This window comes from Diadema antillarum, unplaced genomic scaffold (genome assembly GCF_040938485.1).
Source record: "Diadema antillarum isolate AM-2024a unplaced genomic scaffold, OU_Dant_1.0 seq00001265_RagTag, whole genome shotgun sequence".
Taxonomy (NCBI): domain Eukaryota; kingdom Metazoa; phylum Echinodermata; class Echinoidea; order Diadematoida; family Diadematidae; genus Diadema; species Diadema antillarum.
In genome coordinates this window covers 746,321-766,223 of record NW_027272047.1, presented here as the reverse complement: position 1 = coordinate 766,223, position 19,903 = coordinate 746,321, and the positions used below count along the sequence as shown (strand labels likewise).

The window sequence follows — 19,903 nt, the reverse complement described above, 5'->3', positions numbered from 1 at the left end:
TTTGTTATTGTTGGGAAATGTGTTTCATGGTAACTCCATATTTTGAATGATAATCATATGAAAATGTGGTTTCAGTTAATTTTTTTTTTCAGATTTTTGGGCAATTGATTTGAAATTCGGCATATGTGACTGTTATGATAATGTGGGTGTGCACAATTCATCATTTGTTCACGTTGAACATTGAGTCGTTGTGGTAACAGTATACAAGTTAATTGTTAGCTGAGTTTATATTCTCGGTGTTTGACACATTGATTTATAGTTTTAGTTTTGATTTGTACACATGTGCTTCATTTTTATTTTTATGCTGACGACAATGATGATTATGTTCTAAGAGGTTAGAGGTTTAGGGTTGGGGGTCGGGTGGAAATCCATGAATCTCCTACATTTATGTTGACGTATTTTTTTTCAGTTTTTGAAATTAATGTATGAATGTATTTATAAATGAAGTCATGGGTTGGATGATTATATTGGAATTGTATAGTGTTTTTTATGTTTTGAAGTTTGATAAGGATTATGGAGTTAGGGGAAGGGGATCAAGGGTTGAGTGATAATTTTTAATGATTGTTAGATGTTTCTTAGGGGCAACATGTGTGGGTTCACATGCCTACGGGCAATAGTAAATGTACTTACTTTTGTGTGCCCTGACCCTCATGTAGTCTCCATTCATTTCATTTTCACATTGTGTAACGTGTACAGTACAGTGTATCCTTTGTAATGTTCATTCTGGTTTTTGTTTCATGTTTGTGATGTTAATGATATGTATCCTATATTCTTTACCTGGTCGAATAAATAATAATAATGATAATTATTGTTATTAAATTTGTAAACTCCTCAAAAAAAGTTCTGCAATTCCAATTAGATGTATCATATTATTTCTCTTCAAACTACATCATTTCATTCAAATGTGACATCATAAGAAAGCCGGATTAATTTTCTTTACAATGACCACTCACTTGTTTACATTATGCATTCCTGGAATGCACAGTATGACTGAGTATGAGGAAAGGTCAAATTATGTGAAATGTTGCAAATTAGAGCAAACGTGTTATGTCAAACAGTATCATTCCCATTTGCTTTGTCGTTTCAGGGAAGGAATGTCCTTGAAAAGAATGCATTGTGAGATTATCATTAGATTCCAGGCTTCATCCATGAATTAAAAACTGCAGTAGTACCTGCAGATTAAAATTAAACATAAAGGATGACCAAACAGTCATGTAATGTCTAGGAAATGGGAGTCTTTGAAAGTGCTCTCATTTCAGCATTGCTTATTCCAGTGGCATTTTGACGTTCAAGGAGCGCGTCGTCAACTTCGTCTTCCGCTACGTTGGGATCCCAATGTTCACAATGGACGAGTCGTTTATTTTTCGGATTTACTTTTCGTTCTCACAGGTCTCATGCGGTTGAAGAAAGGAATGGCAGGCCATTCTTATATATAGAATCGCTGTTCTGCTGTAGAAGCTGTTCTTTTTTTAATGACAGACCGTCGCATACTCAGAACGGAGAGACGTTAGTGAATATCATAGACGATTGATATAGTCTCTCTCAATCTTGACACAACTGGAGACATCGCCCGTTCCGAAACATGGCAAGAGTTTCTTACCTACTCGCAGTGGGTATCGCCTGCTGGTTGGTACTGGCTGGGCAGTCACCCGGAGCTTCAGGGGCGAAAATCATGCTGGCAATGACCAATGTGCTGTATACGGTGAGTCAGCACATTTTGTTTTCGACGATCACCGAACCCCTCGTCGAACGCGGTCACGAGGTGATCCTGGTTGCCCCTGAGAACAAATTTACGAACGGTCTGACGGAAGGTGCGACTACGGGTAAGATCTTCTACAAGAATTCCCGTACAAAGGAAGAGATGGAAGGAATCATCTCGAGTCTCAACGCCGCCGTGATCGGGTACAGCCAAAATTCATACAGGGAGATCTACCGCGAAGCTATGGAAACGATAGCCCTAGATGGGGAGGGATGTGTTAAATTGTTCAAGGATGTAGACGCCTTGCATCGTTTGAAAGAGGAGAAGTTCGATCTGATCATCACGATGCCCGTCGACGGCTGCGACGCCCTGCTCGCCGAGTACCTCGACGTCCCTTTCATCGCCATGACACCTTTCAGGCGGGCTTCGACATTCTCGGAGGACATCTTCGGGATCCCCGTGCCGTCATCCTACGTCCCTTTCAACGGGTTCCTCACCTACACTGATCGGATGACGTTCAAGGAGCGCGTCGTCAACTTCGTCTCCCGCTACGTTGGCGATCCCTTACTGCGTTCGATCGTGTTCTCGAGGATCCGTCAGATCCAGCGGGAAATGGGGATCAGTCCTCACCTCAGTCTGGAGCAGCTTCTCGGTAAGGCCCAGCTCTGGCTTTGCCAGTCACACTTTGCGCTGGAATTCGCTCAACCCATCGCCCCGAACTGGGTTAGTATTGGCGGGATCTCCGTTAGACCACCCAAACCACTGCCACAGGTAATCAACCCCTTCTCTCTCTTTGAAGCTCAGTCATTGTTCTTTGTGTGTGTGTGTGTGTGTGTGTGTGTGTGTGTGTTAAGTGTTTGTTTGTACTTTTGTATTTGTATTTTTTTTTTTACATAAGCATGTCCCTCTCAAATTATGTATTTGAGGAACTATAGCAGTCAAACCTGTTTATAGCGGCCATCCGAGGGAGACGAAAAAAAGTGGCCGTTATAGACATGTTCTTAAATATGCTTTGTGTCTCTTAATCTAAAATTAATATTGTATCAATTCGTATAGATTACAACGCATTTGACATTTAATATCATATCCAACTCATCCAAATCAAAATTACATTTAAATAGAGAAAGCTAGAATAAGAAAAAATATTATGATATTGCTATGATTGTACTCATTCCATACTATATTTCCTCAGATCGTAATGTGCTATTTTCAATCACATGGTTGCCAGAGTAGGAACAACAACAAAATGTTAAGTTGCTAGCAGTAGGTAACCACGCTACATCCACATGATATCCATGCATTTGCTTCACACTGTTAACGCTTTGAGTACATTACAAGTGCAATTTTGTTAAATTGTGGACTAACTGGGTTTTTTTTTCTCTGGGTTAAAACAGAATGCCGATGTAATATTTTTCCTTCAAAATTTCGTGAGAGAAACTATACAACGCGTTTAGTAATAATTTGCATAAATATGAGCCTGATACATTAATGCTATCCATAGGTTTGTCACGTGACCAACCTATGGAGAGCATGAATATATCGTTGGACCCCTTGAACCTTTGCAGTCGGTAATTCTACTCGCAGATGAAAACTGCTGAATGGCCTACCGCATCCGAATAGAAGGTCAAATAGATAATACAGCTTAAGCATTCGCAATCCAGTACATGCCGATACACCAAAAGCAAAGTACGGCTGTATTTAGTGGTGTGTAATCTAAATCAACGTTTAATGAAAGGTGCGTGACATAATTATTTACGCCTGTTCACGTATCACATGCTGACTACAATTATAGATTATAAGCGTACTGCAATATGCTTAGGCAGTTGAACAAATTTAATTTAATTGACTTGCGTGTCGATTCAAATAATTGAATAGGCGTATATATGGCCATATGGACACATACGTGCGAGTTTTAATTTAGCATGTTACTCCATTAAATCAATTATAGCTCTTTTCAAGAGCCTTTTGTTTGCGTGATATATTTATGCCACGTTTCATATCAGCTTTTTATAAATCTTTCGCAGGAACTCGAGGACTTCGTACAGGGATCTGGCGAACATGGGATTATTGTGTTTACTCTGGTGAGTATTCAGTTCATTGAATTTAAACCTGTTTTTGCTCCCTCGTTTGCAAATCGTGTTAGATTTAGAAACTGTAGATAGCGAAGACTTTGCAGGTCTTGTATACTTTTTTTTTAACCATCAACCCGTTAATTGTTCTTTTAACTTATATCTCTGTTGTACTGTCTGCGACGTTATCAGAATTATCTTCGTTTTGCTTCCAGTCGTCAATTTCGCCTGAACTTATTACTGTGGCTCGAAATAAACACCAATAAAGCAATACTGGCCACGTTTGCAAGGAGTAACCAAGCAGTGGGCCTATGTATTTTTAATTATGGAGTTGAATCGTGCGTTGTTTTATGTGGCCGCTAAAGAAGTAGAAAGTGCTTGCTTTCAGCACTAGGACGGAAGGCTATAGAGCCAAAGGGATTTCTTATAGTTTCGTTGAGAGGTTCTTTCGTATATTGCAGGTGGGACCCATTTTTTTTTAAGGTCCACTCTGTTTTACTTCGTTTTTAGATAATAATTATCTCGGGCATTTTAATAAGAGAAAAAGGGCTCCCTCAAAATAGCTTTTAATTCCTCTTAGAATTTTATGCTCTTTAATATTTCATATAAGTGGTTTTTTACTCCAAAAACCTGTTTCTCTTGTCATACTCTGTATGATTGACTTAAAGGAGGAGACCATCCCTGGTAGTAGATACATAGCAACAGATCTACCCTGTGCAGACTACTAAATATGGCACGAGGAGATGACCAACTTGTGAGTTAACAGGTTTAACGTCCTGATCCACCTTCACGTGCATGGTTGGGGTTGCTGTTGGAGTTGGAGTTGACAGAGAAAGTCATTCCATTGAAGAAGAGAACACATAAAACCCGCTACTCTAATGATGTAAGAGTCAGTACAGCGAGGGATGCAATCAGGAATGCATACCAGCAATATCAAAAATCAACAAGTGACAATGATAGAGGGGCATATGAGGTAGCAAAGAAGGTGAAGAAGAAGAAAATGATGGAGGAAGATCTGACTGAAAAGATACAAGAGGTTGAAAGAGCACACGCAAACTCTCAACACGGGGTAAGCTGGAAGATTATCAATGATGTAACAGGCAGGAGAGCATCACCAAAAGGGATGCTCCAGGGAACATCACAGAAAGAGAGGGTCCAAAATTGGTACAATCACTTTAAGGATCTTCTAGGCAAACTGCCACCAGACATATGTGAGGAAGATGAAGATCTAGACCCAATATATACCAATCTTGACATAAAACAGAGCCTTTTGAGCATGAGGAATATATCCAAGCAAAGAGATCTCTGGTCGAAGGGAAGAGCTGTGGCGAGGACAACATACCACCAGAGGTCCTGAAGAGATGTGATCTGGATGATATTGTACTGGAATTCTGCAACGATGCCTTTGTAAATCGCAGAAAGCCGAGTCAGTGGTAAATACTGAATATTGTACCAATTCCAAAGTCAGGTGACCTCAGCCATGCAGGAAATTATCGTGGTATCAGTCTTAGCTCGCTAGTTGCCAAAACCTACAACAGAATGATCCTGAATAGGATTCGACCTCAACTAGATGAACACTTAATAAACCAAAAATGGTTTCAGGGTAGGGTGCTCAACTGTCGGGCACATACTAGCATTGAGGCGGCTTATGGAAGGGGTTAAAGCAAACAATCTGACTGCAATCATCACATTCATAGATTTCTGCAAGACTTTTGACAGCATACATCGAGGTAAAATGTTACAAATTTTGAGAGCCTACGGGATACCAGACCAGATTGTGGATGCTATTGGAGACATGTGCCAGAATTCTATGGCGAAAGTTATATCCCCTGATGGTGAAACAGACCTTTTTTGAGATATTAGCTGGTGTTCTACAGGGGGATACTCATGCACCATACCTGTTTGTCATCGTACTAGACTATGCACTAAGGTCTGCAATTGAAGGAAAAGAGGAAGAACTTGGATATCATTTGATAAAGCGAAGATCCAGAAGAATCGGGCCAGAGGTGGTTACAGACCTCGAATTTGCAGACGACATCGCCCTCTTATCAGAAGAGATGCACCAGGCACAGGAACTTTTGCAAAGAATTGAAATATCAGTGGCAAAGGTTGGCTTAAAGATAAATGCACAATTTATGTCCAGCAACCAGACTGGTGTTGTGAAGCTACACACAAAGGATGGGGCTAATATAGACGAGGTACAAGATTTCAAGTATCTAGGCTCATGGATGGAAAGTACGGCTAGGGATTTCAAGCAGAGGAAAGCGGCAGCATGGCGTGCCTGTAACAAACTCAATAAGCTTTGGAAGTCATCTCTCTCAAGAGAATTTAAACTCCAACTATTTGCAGCAGCAGTGGAGACAGTACTACTGTATGGCTCTGAGGCATGGACAGTCACACCAAAAATTGCTAAAGAACTTGATGGCTGCTACACACGCATGCTAAGAGTCGTTCAAAATGTTAGCTGGAGGCAACATATGACTAACACAGAACTTTATAGGGATCTACCTAAAATAAGCCAGAGAAGATTAAGATAAGGAGGCTTCGCTTTGCGGCCACTGCTTCAGGAGCAATGAGTATGTTTCCAAAGTGATACACTGGATGCCCAAGTATGGGAGGCAGGAAACCAGGCAGACCAGTGATCAACTTTGTTAACATGCTTAAGAGAGACACTGATCTAGACACCAACGAGATAAAGACCGCAATGCTGGACAGACAAACTTAGAGTGCCATTGTTGATCGAGAACATCACTCGAATTAAGCAAGGTTTTTGATTATCTCGCAAAAAGCTAATACCTGAATCAATTCCCATCTCAACCAAAACTGTGCAGATATCTTTTCCCCCTTCTCCCGAACACGAGTATACATAAAGTACCTTACCCAAGAACACAAACTTGTGACCTCGTATTGTGACTGTATGGTGGTCTTATCTTCCTATTCATCGACTCACTAAGCAGATCCTCCAGCGAAACATAATTATAGATTTTATACTGTGTAGTTACAAGTTAGAGTTATTCCAGAGGTATCCATGTAATGTATATGTGACTGCAATTTTTAACATCAACGAAATCAATTAGCATTAGGGAGCTTTAGAATTTCGCGTCGGGGACGTTCAGAGGGAAAAAAAAATGTTCTGAGCATGTGCTGCAAAATCGCGTATTAAAGTCGATCTATTTGTAGCTCGCGTAGTCTGCGTTTTCACTACGCGTTCTGGGCTTTTTCTTTCCGTCCACTCACTTTAAGACGTAGAGAGGTTTAAGGCCGTTTCACAACTTCCCGGGCAAGCTACTCGGGCTTGTTGCGAGGAGGGATTTTCCAGCATGCAGAAGAATTTCTCCGGGCAGACAAGAATGTTTGCGAGTTTCGCACTTGTTTCTTACCTACTATTAGTATTAGACGCGTGCTACTTATCTTCTACTTGCGTGTATTCCGTGTGACCTGCCTGAGAGCTTTGAAACCGATCCGTTTTCTGGTACGAGCGACTTCCAGGTACTGAGAAGTACCTGCGTTAGAGTTGCCTGAGACTGAGGTGCTGCCGGTAAGGGTCTCCTACTGGTGTTCTGCGTGTGCGGACCCCCACGACTCACTCGGAACAAGTTTTGAGCATGCTCAAGGCCTTGTGCTACCGTATTTGGGGAAGTTTTGCGGCTTGACTTGCGGGGAAACAAATTTGCTACCCGGAGCTCTCCGCAGTTGGTCCGCACCTGACAGTCGTACCTAGCACGTATCTCGCCTGTAGTTGCCCGGAGGTGCAAGTCCCATTTAAGCGCAGCCAAGTTTTGAGGATGACAAAAAATTTTTTCCGGGTGAGTCGCGGGGATGCTCGACGCAGAAGGCCAGTAGGAGGCCCTTAGCGGCAGCACTTCGCAGGCAACTCCCACCCAGGTACTTCACAGTCCCCGTATGCAGCCAAGATCATAATGACATTATGTGGGACTTCTGCCATTCCTTCAGAGGAATTCCCTCACTGAGTTGTCAGCACCCACGCGACTGGTACATAGGTCACACAGTATACCCGCAAGTAGAATTTGACTCGCCCAAATCCTTGTCCGCCCTCAGAAATTGTCCGGTATGCTGGAAAATCCCCACACACAACAAGCCCGCGTAGCATGCCCGGAAAGGTGTGACTGGGCCTTAACATGGTTGCGGGTAAAAAGATTTGCGACTACAGGTGAGATACGTGCTAGGTACTGTCATGTGCGGGTCATCTGCGGGGACCTCCGGGTAGTAAAAACTGTACTTCACAAGTCGCACGCAAGGGTTGCCCGGAAAGGTGTGACACGGCCTTACGTATTGTACACTAGTGCAATGTACTAGTTCTTCATGCACCGATCATATGGGGGCGCCATTTCATTTTTCGTCAGCACGACGCAAAGGGAGACTGAGGACAACGTCCAGCTCAAAGGTCGTCTCAAACGTCCGCGCCGTATCAAAATCTAAAGCTCCCTGATATCCCCTGCCTTCGACAGATTAAGTTGCCTGTGTAGGCCCCAGCAGTACTGCGAGGAGGAATATGAGTTAATACGCACTTATGCAGAAATTACATATTATTATAGAAACAGTCTGACAGAATTAGAATGTAAACCAATGTTGTTAGTTTTTAGTTAAAGCTCGCTCTTCCTTGTTACTGATCTCATAAATAGTCTTTGGCCAGATAACGGTTTCAGATCATTGGCTCGAAGGGTAAAGAAAAACAAATCATTCGATTGTAACGACACTGAAGGAAATTGAGCTAGTTTTTAGATTATTGGTAGGACTTAAACACACTGCGTGGACTGGAGATTCCGCTTCTCTTTTGAGAGAAATGAATGAAGACAATCACAATACACGATTGTAAAATATTTTGCCACGCGTTGCTGCTGATTTTAGAGGGACTCAATCTGATTGCAACTGTGGGCCCCACCCGCTCGCCCCATCTACCCGCTCCACAACAACAACAACAACAACAACAACTATATACAACTAAAAACCCGCCCACTCCACTATACCCCTCTCAATTTATCATCATCATCAGCAGCAGCCAGCAGCAGCTACAACAATTACAATAACAACAACAACAACTATAACAACGTCACCATCAGCAACGAAGTCGATAAGCGTTCTGTAGGTATTGATGTCTCACAGATGATATTATATTTCATGATCTGTAAACAGCTACCAAGTTTGCTCTGTACAATATCGTCATTTCTATGATTGATTTTCATTTCTTTCGGTGGTCTTTTTCCTGTGCAGGGATCCGTGGTTCGCTCGCTCATGGACGACGTACTGACCGAAAAGCTGGCAAAGGTTTTCAGCGAACTGCCGCAGAGGGTGCTATGGCGCTACAAAGGCCCGATTCCGCGTAACCTTGGCAACAATACGCTGATTTCTGACTGGCTACCGCAGAATGATTTGTTAGGTATTTTGTTCTTTTGTTTTCTTTTGTTTTCTTTTGTTTTCTTTTGTTTGTTTGTTTGTTTGTTTGTTTTAGTAGGCACTCTTATTATTATTGTATCGTATAAGCGGACTATAAATGCGTCCTCCTTTAAAATGTATGTTTGGGCAAGTCCAAGCTACTCGATAACTCATGGCTGAAACTTCAAAATGATTCAAATAAGACAAACTTGGTGTCATTGTAAAGTCATGATGTTAAAATACATTAATTTTAATAAGAAAACAGAAAATTGCTTGTGTGTGACCAGTAATAAATGAATACATTTGCATAAATTAAAAATTAGGGTAACGCGTGCGACATCAAAAATTGTTGCATTTTTAAAGAAATCTTAAAAGTTTTCCACTTATGTAGCCCATTACTAGTTGGACCAAAAAAGTCTGAATAGGAAGTTATCATGGCTATGAATTCCACGAGCTCAACTAATTGAATATGCAAATGAGGGACGTGCCAAAATTTGCATGTCCCACGCGTTACTTTTTAGGTCATTATTTCTCATTTGCATAAAAGCTGGCAACTGAATTTTCCTGAAACTTTCAAAAGACCAAATCTACGTTAGTCTCCATCATATCCAGGAGTTGAAAACTTAGTCTGATCAATATAATTAACACAATGTTTAATTAGATTTGGTAACGCGTGGGATATTGTATGTAACGCTTGGGACAGCATGTGTATGACAAAAAAAGTAGACACTCCCCAATCCTTATAGAACGATGAATTCTCTATACAGTACAATAAATATTAGGCTTATAAAAACTTTCTGAGGCAGAATCACGATCCTAAACGCGTTTGAGGCGTTTTCAGGGGTTAGATAAACGCAACCGTGTTTTCAAACGCGTTTAGAAACGCCTTGTAAAGGGCGTTTTGAAACACGCTTGAGACCATGATCGCCGTTCTGTGAGTAAATAAACGCAATGCCGTATTGAAACGCATTTATATCTCAAGGTCAAATCCCAGCTGTTTCCGGTTGTGCTCTCTACCCATTATTTTTGTGTGACTGAGGAGGCATGTTTGGTGGTATGCAGTTGACCTTTACTTCCCGGGTCAAACGGCGCAAAGCAGCTGCGCAGTGACACCACTCGAATCGCGACTGTATGATGGTTATATAAACGCGGCTCCCCGAGAATCGCGTTTTTCAAACCACGTTTGAAAACATCGTTCCAAACGCCATTTGAAACGTGATTCTCTCTCTCAAGTTAGATAATTTTGGCCTTGTACATTCCAGGTATTCTTTTACTGAGCTGGAAGTAAATTTTGAAAAGTTTTGTGGAAAGCAAAGAAAAAAAAACCCAAAACAAAACAAAATATGAAACAAGCAAAATTTATATTTATGCTTCATATAGGTCTTTATAAAGTCTATGAGAACTCACTATATTTTGCTTAATTGTGATATCTTTTGCCACATTCATTGAAGAGATGACTTAATTTTTACTTCAGTATGTAAAAATCACAGTCTTAATCTTTTTCCTTTTCCTTTTCTTTTAACAAATAAAGTGTCCGCTAATACAGCGACTTTTAGCCCAATTTTTTCCAATCACAATATGATATGAATGTATTGTACGTGTTGTTGGTAATTGAATTTTCTTGGAACTTTCAAAAGACCAAGTCTACATTAGTCTCCATCATATCCAGGAGTTGCAAACTTGGTCTGATCAATATAATTAACACAATCTTTAATCAGATTAGTTAACGCGTGGGACATGTAGGTAACGCGACGTGGGACAGCATGTGTATGACAATGGGAGTCTATTGAAATTTTTCCACAAAACAGTAGACTTTCCCCAATCCTTATAGAACGATGAATTCTCCGTACAGCACTCAAAATATTAATCATTTTGGCTTTGTACTTCCTGGCATTCTTTTACTGAGCTGGAAGTATATTTTACAAAGTTTTTTACAAAGCAAAGAAAAACAAACAAACAAACAAAACAAAATAAAATGAAACAAGCAAAATTTATACTTATGCTTCATAGGTCTTCACACAGTCTATGAGAACTCACTATATTTTGCTTAATTGTGATATATTTTGCCACATTCATTGAAGAGATGACTGAAGAGATTCATTGGAGAGAATTTTTCCTTCAGTATGTAAAAGTCAGTCTTAATCTTTTTCTTTTCCTTTTTTTAAACAAATTAAGTGTCCGCTAATACAGCGATTTTTAGCCCAATTTTGTTTTCCATTCACAAAATGATATGAATGTGTTGTACGTGTTGTGTATGTTCAATAATACTTTGATATTGTATAACTACTCAATATTCTTTGTCACAATATCTTGCTTGATAAAAAGTTGTTCAGGGTTTGTGTTTGATCTTAATATGCAACCATGAGTGTTGTGTGTTACACTAAACAAACAATCACGGTCACTGAACAGTAATAGGTATGACACAATTTATACAACAGACTTTCACCGTAGCAATAAATGAATAACCTTGCATCAATGGGGAGGACTATAGGCCTTCATGTACAGCTGTTCTTGTAAATCTACAACACTGTTCTGTCTAAACCCTTTAGCAACTGAAAATTCTGTGTATAATGGCCTATGGCTCCATAAAAGATATAGCAATAGTACTGTAATTTCGACAATTTTCTAAATTAAAATATAAAATAGTTTACTGCATGTTTATTTTTGTCTATTATATTTTATGTTTATTTGAAAGCCTATTATGACTTTACAAAGAGAATGGTGTGTCACAGAAATAATCTGACATACTTTTGTTGAACTTTTACCTCTTTCAAAATGTGTAATTATATATTCTATATAACAACAATAAAAATATCAAAAACAAAAAACAAATGTACAGGCGGTTTCGGGCATTTTAGGATGCAATACGACAGGTAGTTTCAAGCAGTTGAATTACTAATGGTTAACAGCCTACATGTATCACCTCAAGTGAGGTTCCCCCACCCCCCCCCCCCTTCGCAATTTCTAACTCCTTGACTCCCCTCCTCTTTGCCCTCATGCATCCTCCTTTAATTGTTCCTTCTGTTCGTCCTTTTCCTTTTATGTATGTTTATTTTCTTCCTCCTCCTCGTCTTCATCTTTATTTAATCATCACCATTATCACCATCATCATCATCATCGTCACCATTATCTTCATCGTCATCATCATTGTCATCATCATCATTATTATCCTCATCGTCATCATCGTCACCATTATCATCATCATTATTACTATCATCATCATCATCAACATCATCATAGTTCTTTCGTATATATTATCATTCTCCGCCTTCATCCGATATAATACAAGGCCACCCCAAGACGCGACTGCTCATCTACCACGGTGGAGCTAACGGTATATACGAGGCTACTAGTCACGGGGTACCCGTTCTGCTCATGCCGCTGGCCGGAGACCAGATGGCGAACGCTGTGCGTTTCAAGGCCAAGGGTATCGGCTTCCCTATCGACAAGAATACGCTGACTGAAGAAAGCTTCCGGCAGGGTCTCAAGGAAATCCTAACTAACCCAAAGTAAGTGGATATGTACATACATGAAATCATTAATGAAGAGTTTTATTGCAAAACGAATTGCCTCCATTTTTTTGTCAATTTGAGATGTTTGCGCTTAAACCTGTTGAATAAGACAAGGAAATTGTGCAAAGTATTAAATTTCTTTTTATAAAACTTCAAAAATAATGTTTTTTGTAACAAACAATATAACATAAGAATGATGATGATGATGATGATAGTAGTAGTAGTAGTAATAGTAATTATAATATATATTTCCAAAAGATTCAACTATAAAATAAGAGACGATTTGAATTCATCTACTTTAGAATGCCTTTGGTTTGAATTGCATTATCCAAATAAGCCTTCCATCCTTGTAGGGGAATTTTACAGACCTCCGAATTCTCACGTCGATTTCTTTGACGAATTAGACAGGACTTTGGACTGTGCTCTCTCGGAACATATGAGTTGTATTATATTAGGTGATTTCAATTGTAATTTTATGCCACACCAATATGATTTGAATGCCGAAAAAGTTATGTTTTATACCAATATGTACGGACTAAGTCAGTTAATTGATACTGCCACAAGAGTTACAAATACTGCTTCTACTTTAATTGATTTGATGTTTGTATCAGACAAAGAACTTTACAGTGAATGGGGAATATTTGAGACTAGCATTAGCGATCATTATTTGGTATATGCTATTCGGGACTTCAGTGCAAAGATCCATAAAAAATCTGAATGTGCGGAATTTCGCTCATTCAAATATCTTAATGAGGAGGAATTTTATAGTGATTTGAGAAGCGCTCCGTGGCAGGTCATAAAAGATATAGACGACGTTGATGATGCGTGGAATATGTGGTTGACTCTTTTCGATGATGTTATCAACAAGCACATACCTTTGCGCAAAAAGCGGATAAGAAAACATGCATGTCCATGGATATCTGATGAGATTGTTAAGCTCATGACGGAACGTGATAAAGTTCTCAAAGCTGCTAAATCTAACAATAGTGATGATCTTTGGAATACCTATAAATATCTAAAAAACAAAGTTACTCATCTCATGAGAATAAGAAAAAAAACAGTATAACACTGACCAAATTTTACAAAATCGTACCAACAGTAAGAAAATGTGGAAGAGCTTGAGGGAACTTACGCCTAAATCATCACCCATTTCTCCCAATACCATAAAGGTTGATGATGCAGAAGTATCGGACAACGCAAGTATTGCTGAAGCATTCAACAATTTTTTCATATCTAATGCTACTAAAATTACAAAAGACCTGCAGAGGAATACTTCGCAAATGATATTTGATGAGGACAAAGGCTTTGTTCCATCTCATTCTCAATTTAATTTAAGTATGATAACGAAAGATTTTGTATTGAGACAGATCGAGCTTCTTGGCATAGATAAAGCAACCGGAGAAGATCACATCGGCTGCAAACTTTTAAAGATGACAAAGAATGTTATTGCAGAATCTCTTTGCGATATTATCAACAAATCCCTGTCTACGGGAGTTGTTCCACGTGAATGGAAAAAGGCTCGGGTAGTACCGATATTTAAAGCGGGAGATATTTCTTCGTTGAATAACTACCGCCCCATCTCAATCTTACCAACAGTGAGTAAAATTATCGAAAGGGCCGTACATCAACAACTGAGCGAATTCATGAATGCGAATGATTTACTACACCCTAATCAATCTGGTTTTAGACCATTTCATTCCACATCAACTGCTCTTGCAAAACTTGTGAATCAGTGGTCTTTGAATATAGATAATAATCAAATTTCTGGAGTTGCCTTCACAGATCTTCGGAAGGCATTTGACACTGTAGATCATGACCTACTTTTACATAAATTAAAGTGTATAGGGTGTAGTAAGACGACTGTAGATTGGTTTAAATCCTATTTAAGTGACAGACAGCAAGTGACGCAATTCAAAGGAGCCAAGTCCCACCCTTCAACTATTAAATTGGGTGTACCTCAAGGGTCAATTCTTGGTCCCCTTTTATTTTCAATATATGTCAACAGTCTACCCGAGTGTTCTTCAGAAGGTGTTATAGATATGTACGCTGACGATACGACCCTCACTGTCAGTGCTAATGACGCAACAGTTTTAGAAGAAAAGATAACTGTTGCACTAAATAAAGTAATGGGGTGGATTAAGAAAAATCGGCTCGTCCTTAACACTGACAAAACTTCTGTCATGATTATCGGCTCCCGTGCTAATCTCGGGAAAATTGAAAATTTCAGTATTTCATTAGATGGTAGTCGGATTAAAAGAGTTCAGTTCACTAAATGTTTAGGTGTTTTAATAGATGAAGAACTGAAATGGTCTAAACAAATCGAAAATGTATGTAAACGTACCCAAAAAAGTGTCTGCATGATAAAGAGAGCGAAGGCCTTTTTGCCCCAACAATCCCTAAAATTACTTTATAATAGTCTAGTGTTACCACAATTTGATTACTGTTCTGTTGTTTGGTCAAACAGATTTCAATACCATACAACTAAGCTAGAAAAAATTCAAAAGAGGGCAGCAAGAATAACTTTGGACAAAACATATGACACACCGTCGGCTGATTTATTCAAAAGTCTTAAATGGATGACACTAGACAAACGTTTTGATTTCAGCCGCGTTATGATGATATATAAATGCGTCCATAACTTAGCACCTTCGTACCTTCAGGTGCACTTAGTTAAGCCTAGTGATGTACATGAACATCATAAGGGCTTTTTACACTTGTGTTTCTTAACCCCGGACTTTCTCTGACCCAGGACTATCGTTAGTCCCGTACCAATTTTTTCAGCTTTTTACACTGGCCAATTAGTCCCGTACTATCTCTTGTCCGGGGCTAAGGAGAAAACTGACCTTTTTACACTCGTATTTCTTAGCCCCGGACTTTCCAAACCACATGAATATTCATAATTACGCTGTGTACTGTACACGTACACGCACGCACCGGCAGCACTTGATTGCCTCGTTTCTGATTGGTCAGTGAGGGTCGGACTTCGTCTCCGTCGCTTAGCCCAGGATTATTTTTTCGTTCTGTTTACACTCACTTGCTTGGCACCGCAATTGCGGTGCTAGCACCGCAATTGCGGTGCTAACCCCTGCTATTTTGCAGGGCCAGATAGTACCGTACTATCGGTGGGGCTAGCCCACTTTGGCAAAAACGAGTGTAAACAGAAAGTGGGCTAAGGATAGTCCCGTACCAACGGTGGGGCTAAGGCCCCCCCTTAGCCCCACCGATAGTCCGGGGCTAAGCAAAAATTTACAAGTGTAAAAAGCCCTATACAAGGCTAATAGACAGTGGAAATCTATGTGTGCCAAGATTTCGCTCTGATTGTCACAAGTGCAGCCCAATCGTATCCTCTGTACTTGAATGGAACAGGCTAGATCATTCATTTAGATCAGCTTCTTCCATATATTCATTTAAGAGATTGTTTAAGCAAAGTTGCTATTTGTAAGTAACACACGAAATTCATTCTGGGCTTTATCATTCCTGTATAATAGCGTTTTTAATTGTTATTTCGGCATTCTGGTGAACTCTTGCTGTGGCATGTACTTTTTATGTTACTTTGCAATGTACAGTATGCTGGTATGTATCTACACTGTATTATGTCATCTTCTGTATATACGTTTTGCTATTTAATGTACATATGTTCATCAATATTATTCAGGGCTCCATGGAAGACCACTATTTATTGGTGAATGGACTACCCTGACAAAAGATTAGAAATAAATAAATAAATAAATAAATAATAGATAAAAATATAAACAGTAATATAACAATTTAGTGAGTTATTACTTTAATGTATTAGATGATAGACTAAATGTGAGGTGTTTAAAAATGGCGCTTTACCTTTCTTTTTCAGATCAAACTCCTCATGTAAGCGTGTGTGTGTGTGTGTGTGTGTGTGTGTGTTTGTGAGTATGTATTTTCATGTTATCATATTATCATATGATTAATGTAAAAACAAGCCTGACTGTTTCCTTTTTTTCTATCTTTTAGTGTCAGATCAGCTGAGTGCTGTAAAACGTTTCGAATGTTTTCCAACACATTAGAATCGACATGTTTATTGTTTTCATCAAACTGCATTTTCGTTAATCATTATCCTCCTCGTAATTAGTTAACGTCGTAACTGAAACAAAAAGCATTGAAAATGTTCTCATTCCGTAGGTGTCTATAATAGTATTTTTGGGTGCTATACATGTATACACTCAGCAAAAAAAAGAAGAAGAAGAAAGTAAACACTTTTTCAGGTTTATCTTTCTCATGGATTATCAGGCTAAAAATTGTGTTTTTATACCATTTTAAAGATAATTCAATTAGCTATCAACCTAGCAGGTCGATGAAAATTTTAACTTTACGCATGAATGAACACATGTGTTTATTTCTTCCAAGGCACAAAAGTAAAATGTGCAAAATGGACAAGTTGTTATTCAAGCGTATTTGCTCTTCCATATAATAATGAGAACAAAAGACAAATTCAAAAGAATAGAAATGCAAATTGATTTGCAAAAATCAACCTATGGTCTCAATAATGTCTCTGTAACCCGCCAAATATAAAGAAAGGCAAACAATTACTGGAGGAAAATTAAGAATCTTCTGTCGAATCCGCAGTCAAAAGACATAAGAGAAAAGTTATGGTAACAAAGAAAGTTAAATTTGAAACGTTATTCCAAATTAAGAAAATTTGAAATATTTTGTTTTGAATTTGTCTAGTGCATTCTTAAATTCCTCAAAAATGTAAAATCAAATTCTGTCGATTTTATCACCTTTACGGCTTACTCCCTATGTCATTTACAGTTTGAATCGATGGAAAATGCTTATGTTTCACCTTCAGTTTCCCCACTATGTTTTTGTTTTGAATATAAAGGGAAACAAGAGAACGGAAACATATTTCTGCTGTTTCATTCATGTCTCTCATTACGTTAAATTGGTCTTTTGTTATCATTGTTATCTTGAAGGGCATTTGCAAATGAGTTTCAATATGTCCAATTCTGCAATTATTACTTTTCTGCCTTGGAAGACAAAAACGAATGTGTTCACTCATGCATAAAATTTCCCTTTGTGTAAACCTACCAGGTTGATAGCCAATTAAATAATCTTTGATACGGTATATGACACAATGATTTTTTATCAAAATCTATGAAAAATACTAACGGGAAAAAGTGTTTATTTTCTTTTTTTCCTGAGTGTATCTTCAATAAACTTCTGCAAAATATATGAAATATATTTCCTTGTTTATTATAGAGTAACATTATTTTAGAACCACATATTTGTTAACAACTATAGTAGAAAATGTATTATCATATCAAATTTTCAATTCGAAAGTATTCATATGATGTAAAAAGTTTTAAAACCGTTCATGTTTCATATATTTTCCAACTAGAGCTATTCATTGTACTTTACTTACTACCTTATTAGAACTTTTGTATTGGACAGTTATCGGACTTTGAATAGTATTCATGCTTTTTCTTGTACTTTTTACCCTGTATTCGTGCATGTGTTGTTATGTATTATGCCATGTAACATGTGAATAAGGATAATGATAAACTTCAAGATTTAATAATTCCAACATTTCCCCTGCTAAAAGGGACTCTTCCTTTTAATATTAACTAACCTTATGTGTTCTATTTTATCCTTATCTCTCTTTCTCTCTCTCAGATACACAATGAATATGAAGAAAGCATCAGCTATCATGAGAGATGAAATCGTTCCAACTCGCAAGAAGATTGTGTACTACGTGGAGCATATCCTGAAATTTGGAGGGGATCACCTGCGTTCGCGCGCACTTGAGCTCAATTTCATTCAGCTCAACTCTATTGATGTGATAGCCTTTCTCCTAGTCGTTTCTCTGATATTCATCTATGCTGCTAAGTGGTTTATATCCAATTGCTGCTGCGCAAGGTGTTGTCGTCGCAGTAAGAAGATGAAATCAGACTAATACCTGAAAGACCTTCTAAAATGTTTTGATATACATGGAGTATCTTCATAAAATGTCTTTTGTGTGCTATAAATTCTTCACACTTAAAAAAATTGCAACGTCTTTTGAGCGAAATCAGCAAAATTACATCTCAGCTAATTAAAGGAGAAGTGCAAAATTCTGAAAAGGAATATTGTCCAGGAATAAACAATTCTTGATAACGAACATGATGGAAATAGGTATCCTACAAATTGCAACGTTTCTTAATCGTAGACATTTAAAACAGTATAACGTTATAAATCTAGTTGGCAGATAAGAGCCTACGTAGATAGCTAAAAGTACGATAATACATACAAATTAATGTTTTCCACCTCTTTCGTAACATTGAATCAGAGTATGAAGAGCAACCTATAAGATATGTCAGTTGCTTTAAAATGTTATGTAATGTATCTGATTCTTTTCTGTTAAAGATTATTTTTGTGTATCTTTCCGAAACGTAATGACACAAACTGCCCTACATTGCTCTTATATTGCAAGAAAAACGAAATAGAAGAAGAAGATGATGGAGAAGAAGAAGAGAGGTTTCCTGGAACACCATGATGTGTATCGTGTGGGGTTTTTGAAAGGACTGTTGTTTTGGTGCATGACCCGCGAAAGAGGAGAGTTTGAGGAGGGAAGTGACATATAGGGAGAGTATTATAGAAGGCAAATATACAGTCAATCCTGTCTATATAGGGGCCACCCAAGGTAGATGAAAAAAGTGGCCGGTATAGACAGCTGACAGCTATAGACAGGTAACCCAACTTTGTGTGCATTGCCTACATGTACACGTATATTCGTTGTATACATCTGTAAGTAGAATGTACTTACATATACATGACGTATGTTTATACGTATGCACACGTGTGTTTCATACATTGAACAATGCCGGTGTATATGAAATTGTTGCACAGTAACATGTGTACAGTCGTAAAAAGCTTAACACTAGTGCAGTTTCATGACTGAATGAGTGATGAATGCAGCAGTGTGGAGATCACTGAACGTTGCCTAGGAATGACTGGCACGGCTACAAAGCAGAAAAAAAACCACACACGCTCAATTACTAGTTCGGCTACGGATCCATCGGGTCTGTGGTCGCTAAAGACAGGTTAAAATCTACCGCGGGAAACAAAATTTGTGGCCGCTGGCCGCTATAGACAGGTGGTCGCTATAGACAGATTGCCGCTGAAGCAGGTTTGACTGTAGTGAAAACCAAGAAGGTTAAAGGGGCTGGAAGTTAAGATGGTACAAAGGAGATAGGAGATTTCGGGAGACAGGGACAGTT

At 38.7% G+C, this 19,903-nt stretch overlaps 2 protein-coding genes across 2 annotated transcripts in view; one reads left to right on the top strand and one right to left on the bottom strand.

Moving 5' to 3' along the window:
* The window catches only part of LOC139745419 (uncharacterized), a 49,144-nt gene that overhangs the window by 23,298 nt on the left and 5,943 nt on the right, over positions 1–19,903 (bottom strand). The window lies entirely within an intron of this gene.
* On the top strand, positions 1,583–18,600 carry LOC139745418 (UDP-glucuronosyltransferase 2C1-like). The gene is made up of 5 exons (XM_071655809.1): positions 1,583–2,470; positions 3,724–3,780; positions 9,001–9,166; positions 12,452–12,671; positions 18,321–18,600. The coding sequence occupies exons 1-5, from the start codon at positions 1,583–1,585 to the stop codon at positions 18,598–18,600; spliced, it is 1,611 nt and encodes a 536-aa protein (XP_071511910.1).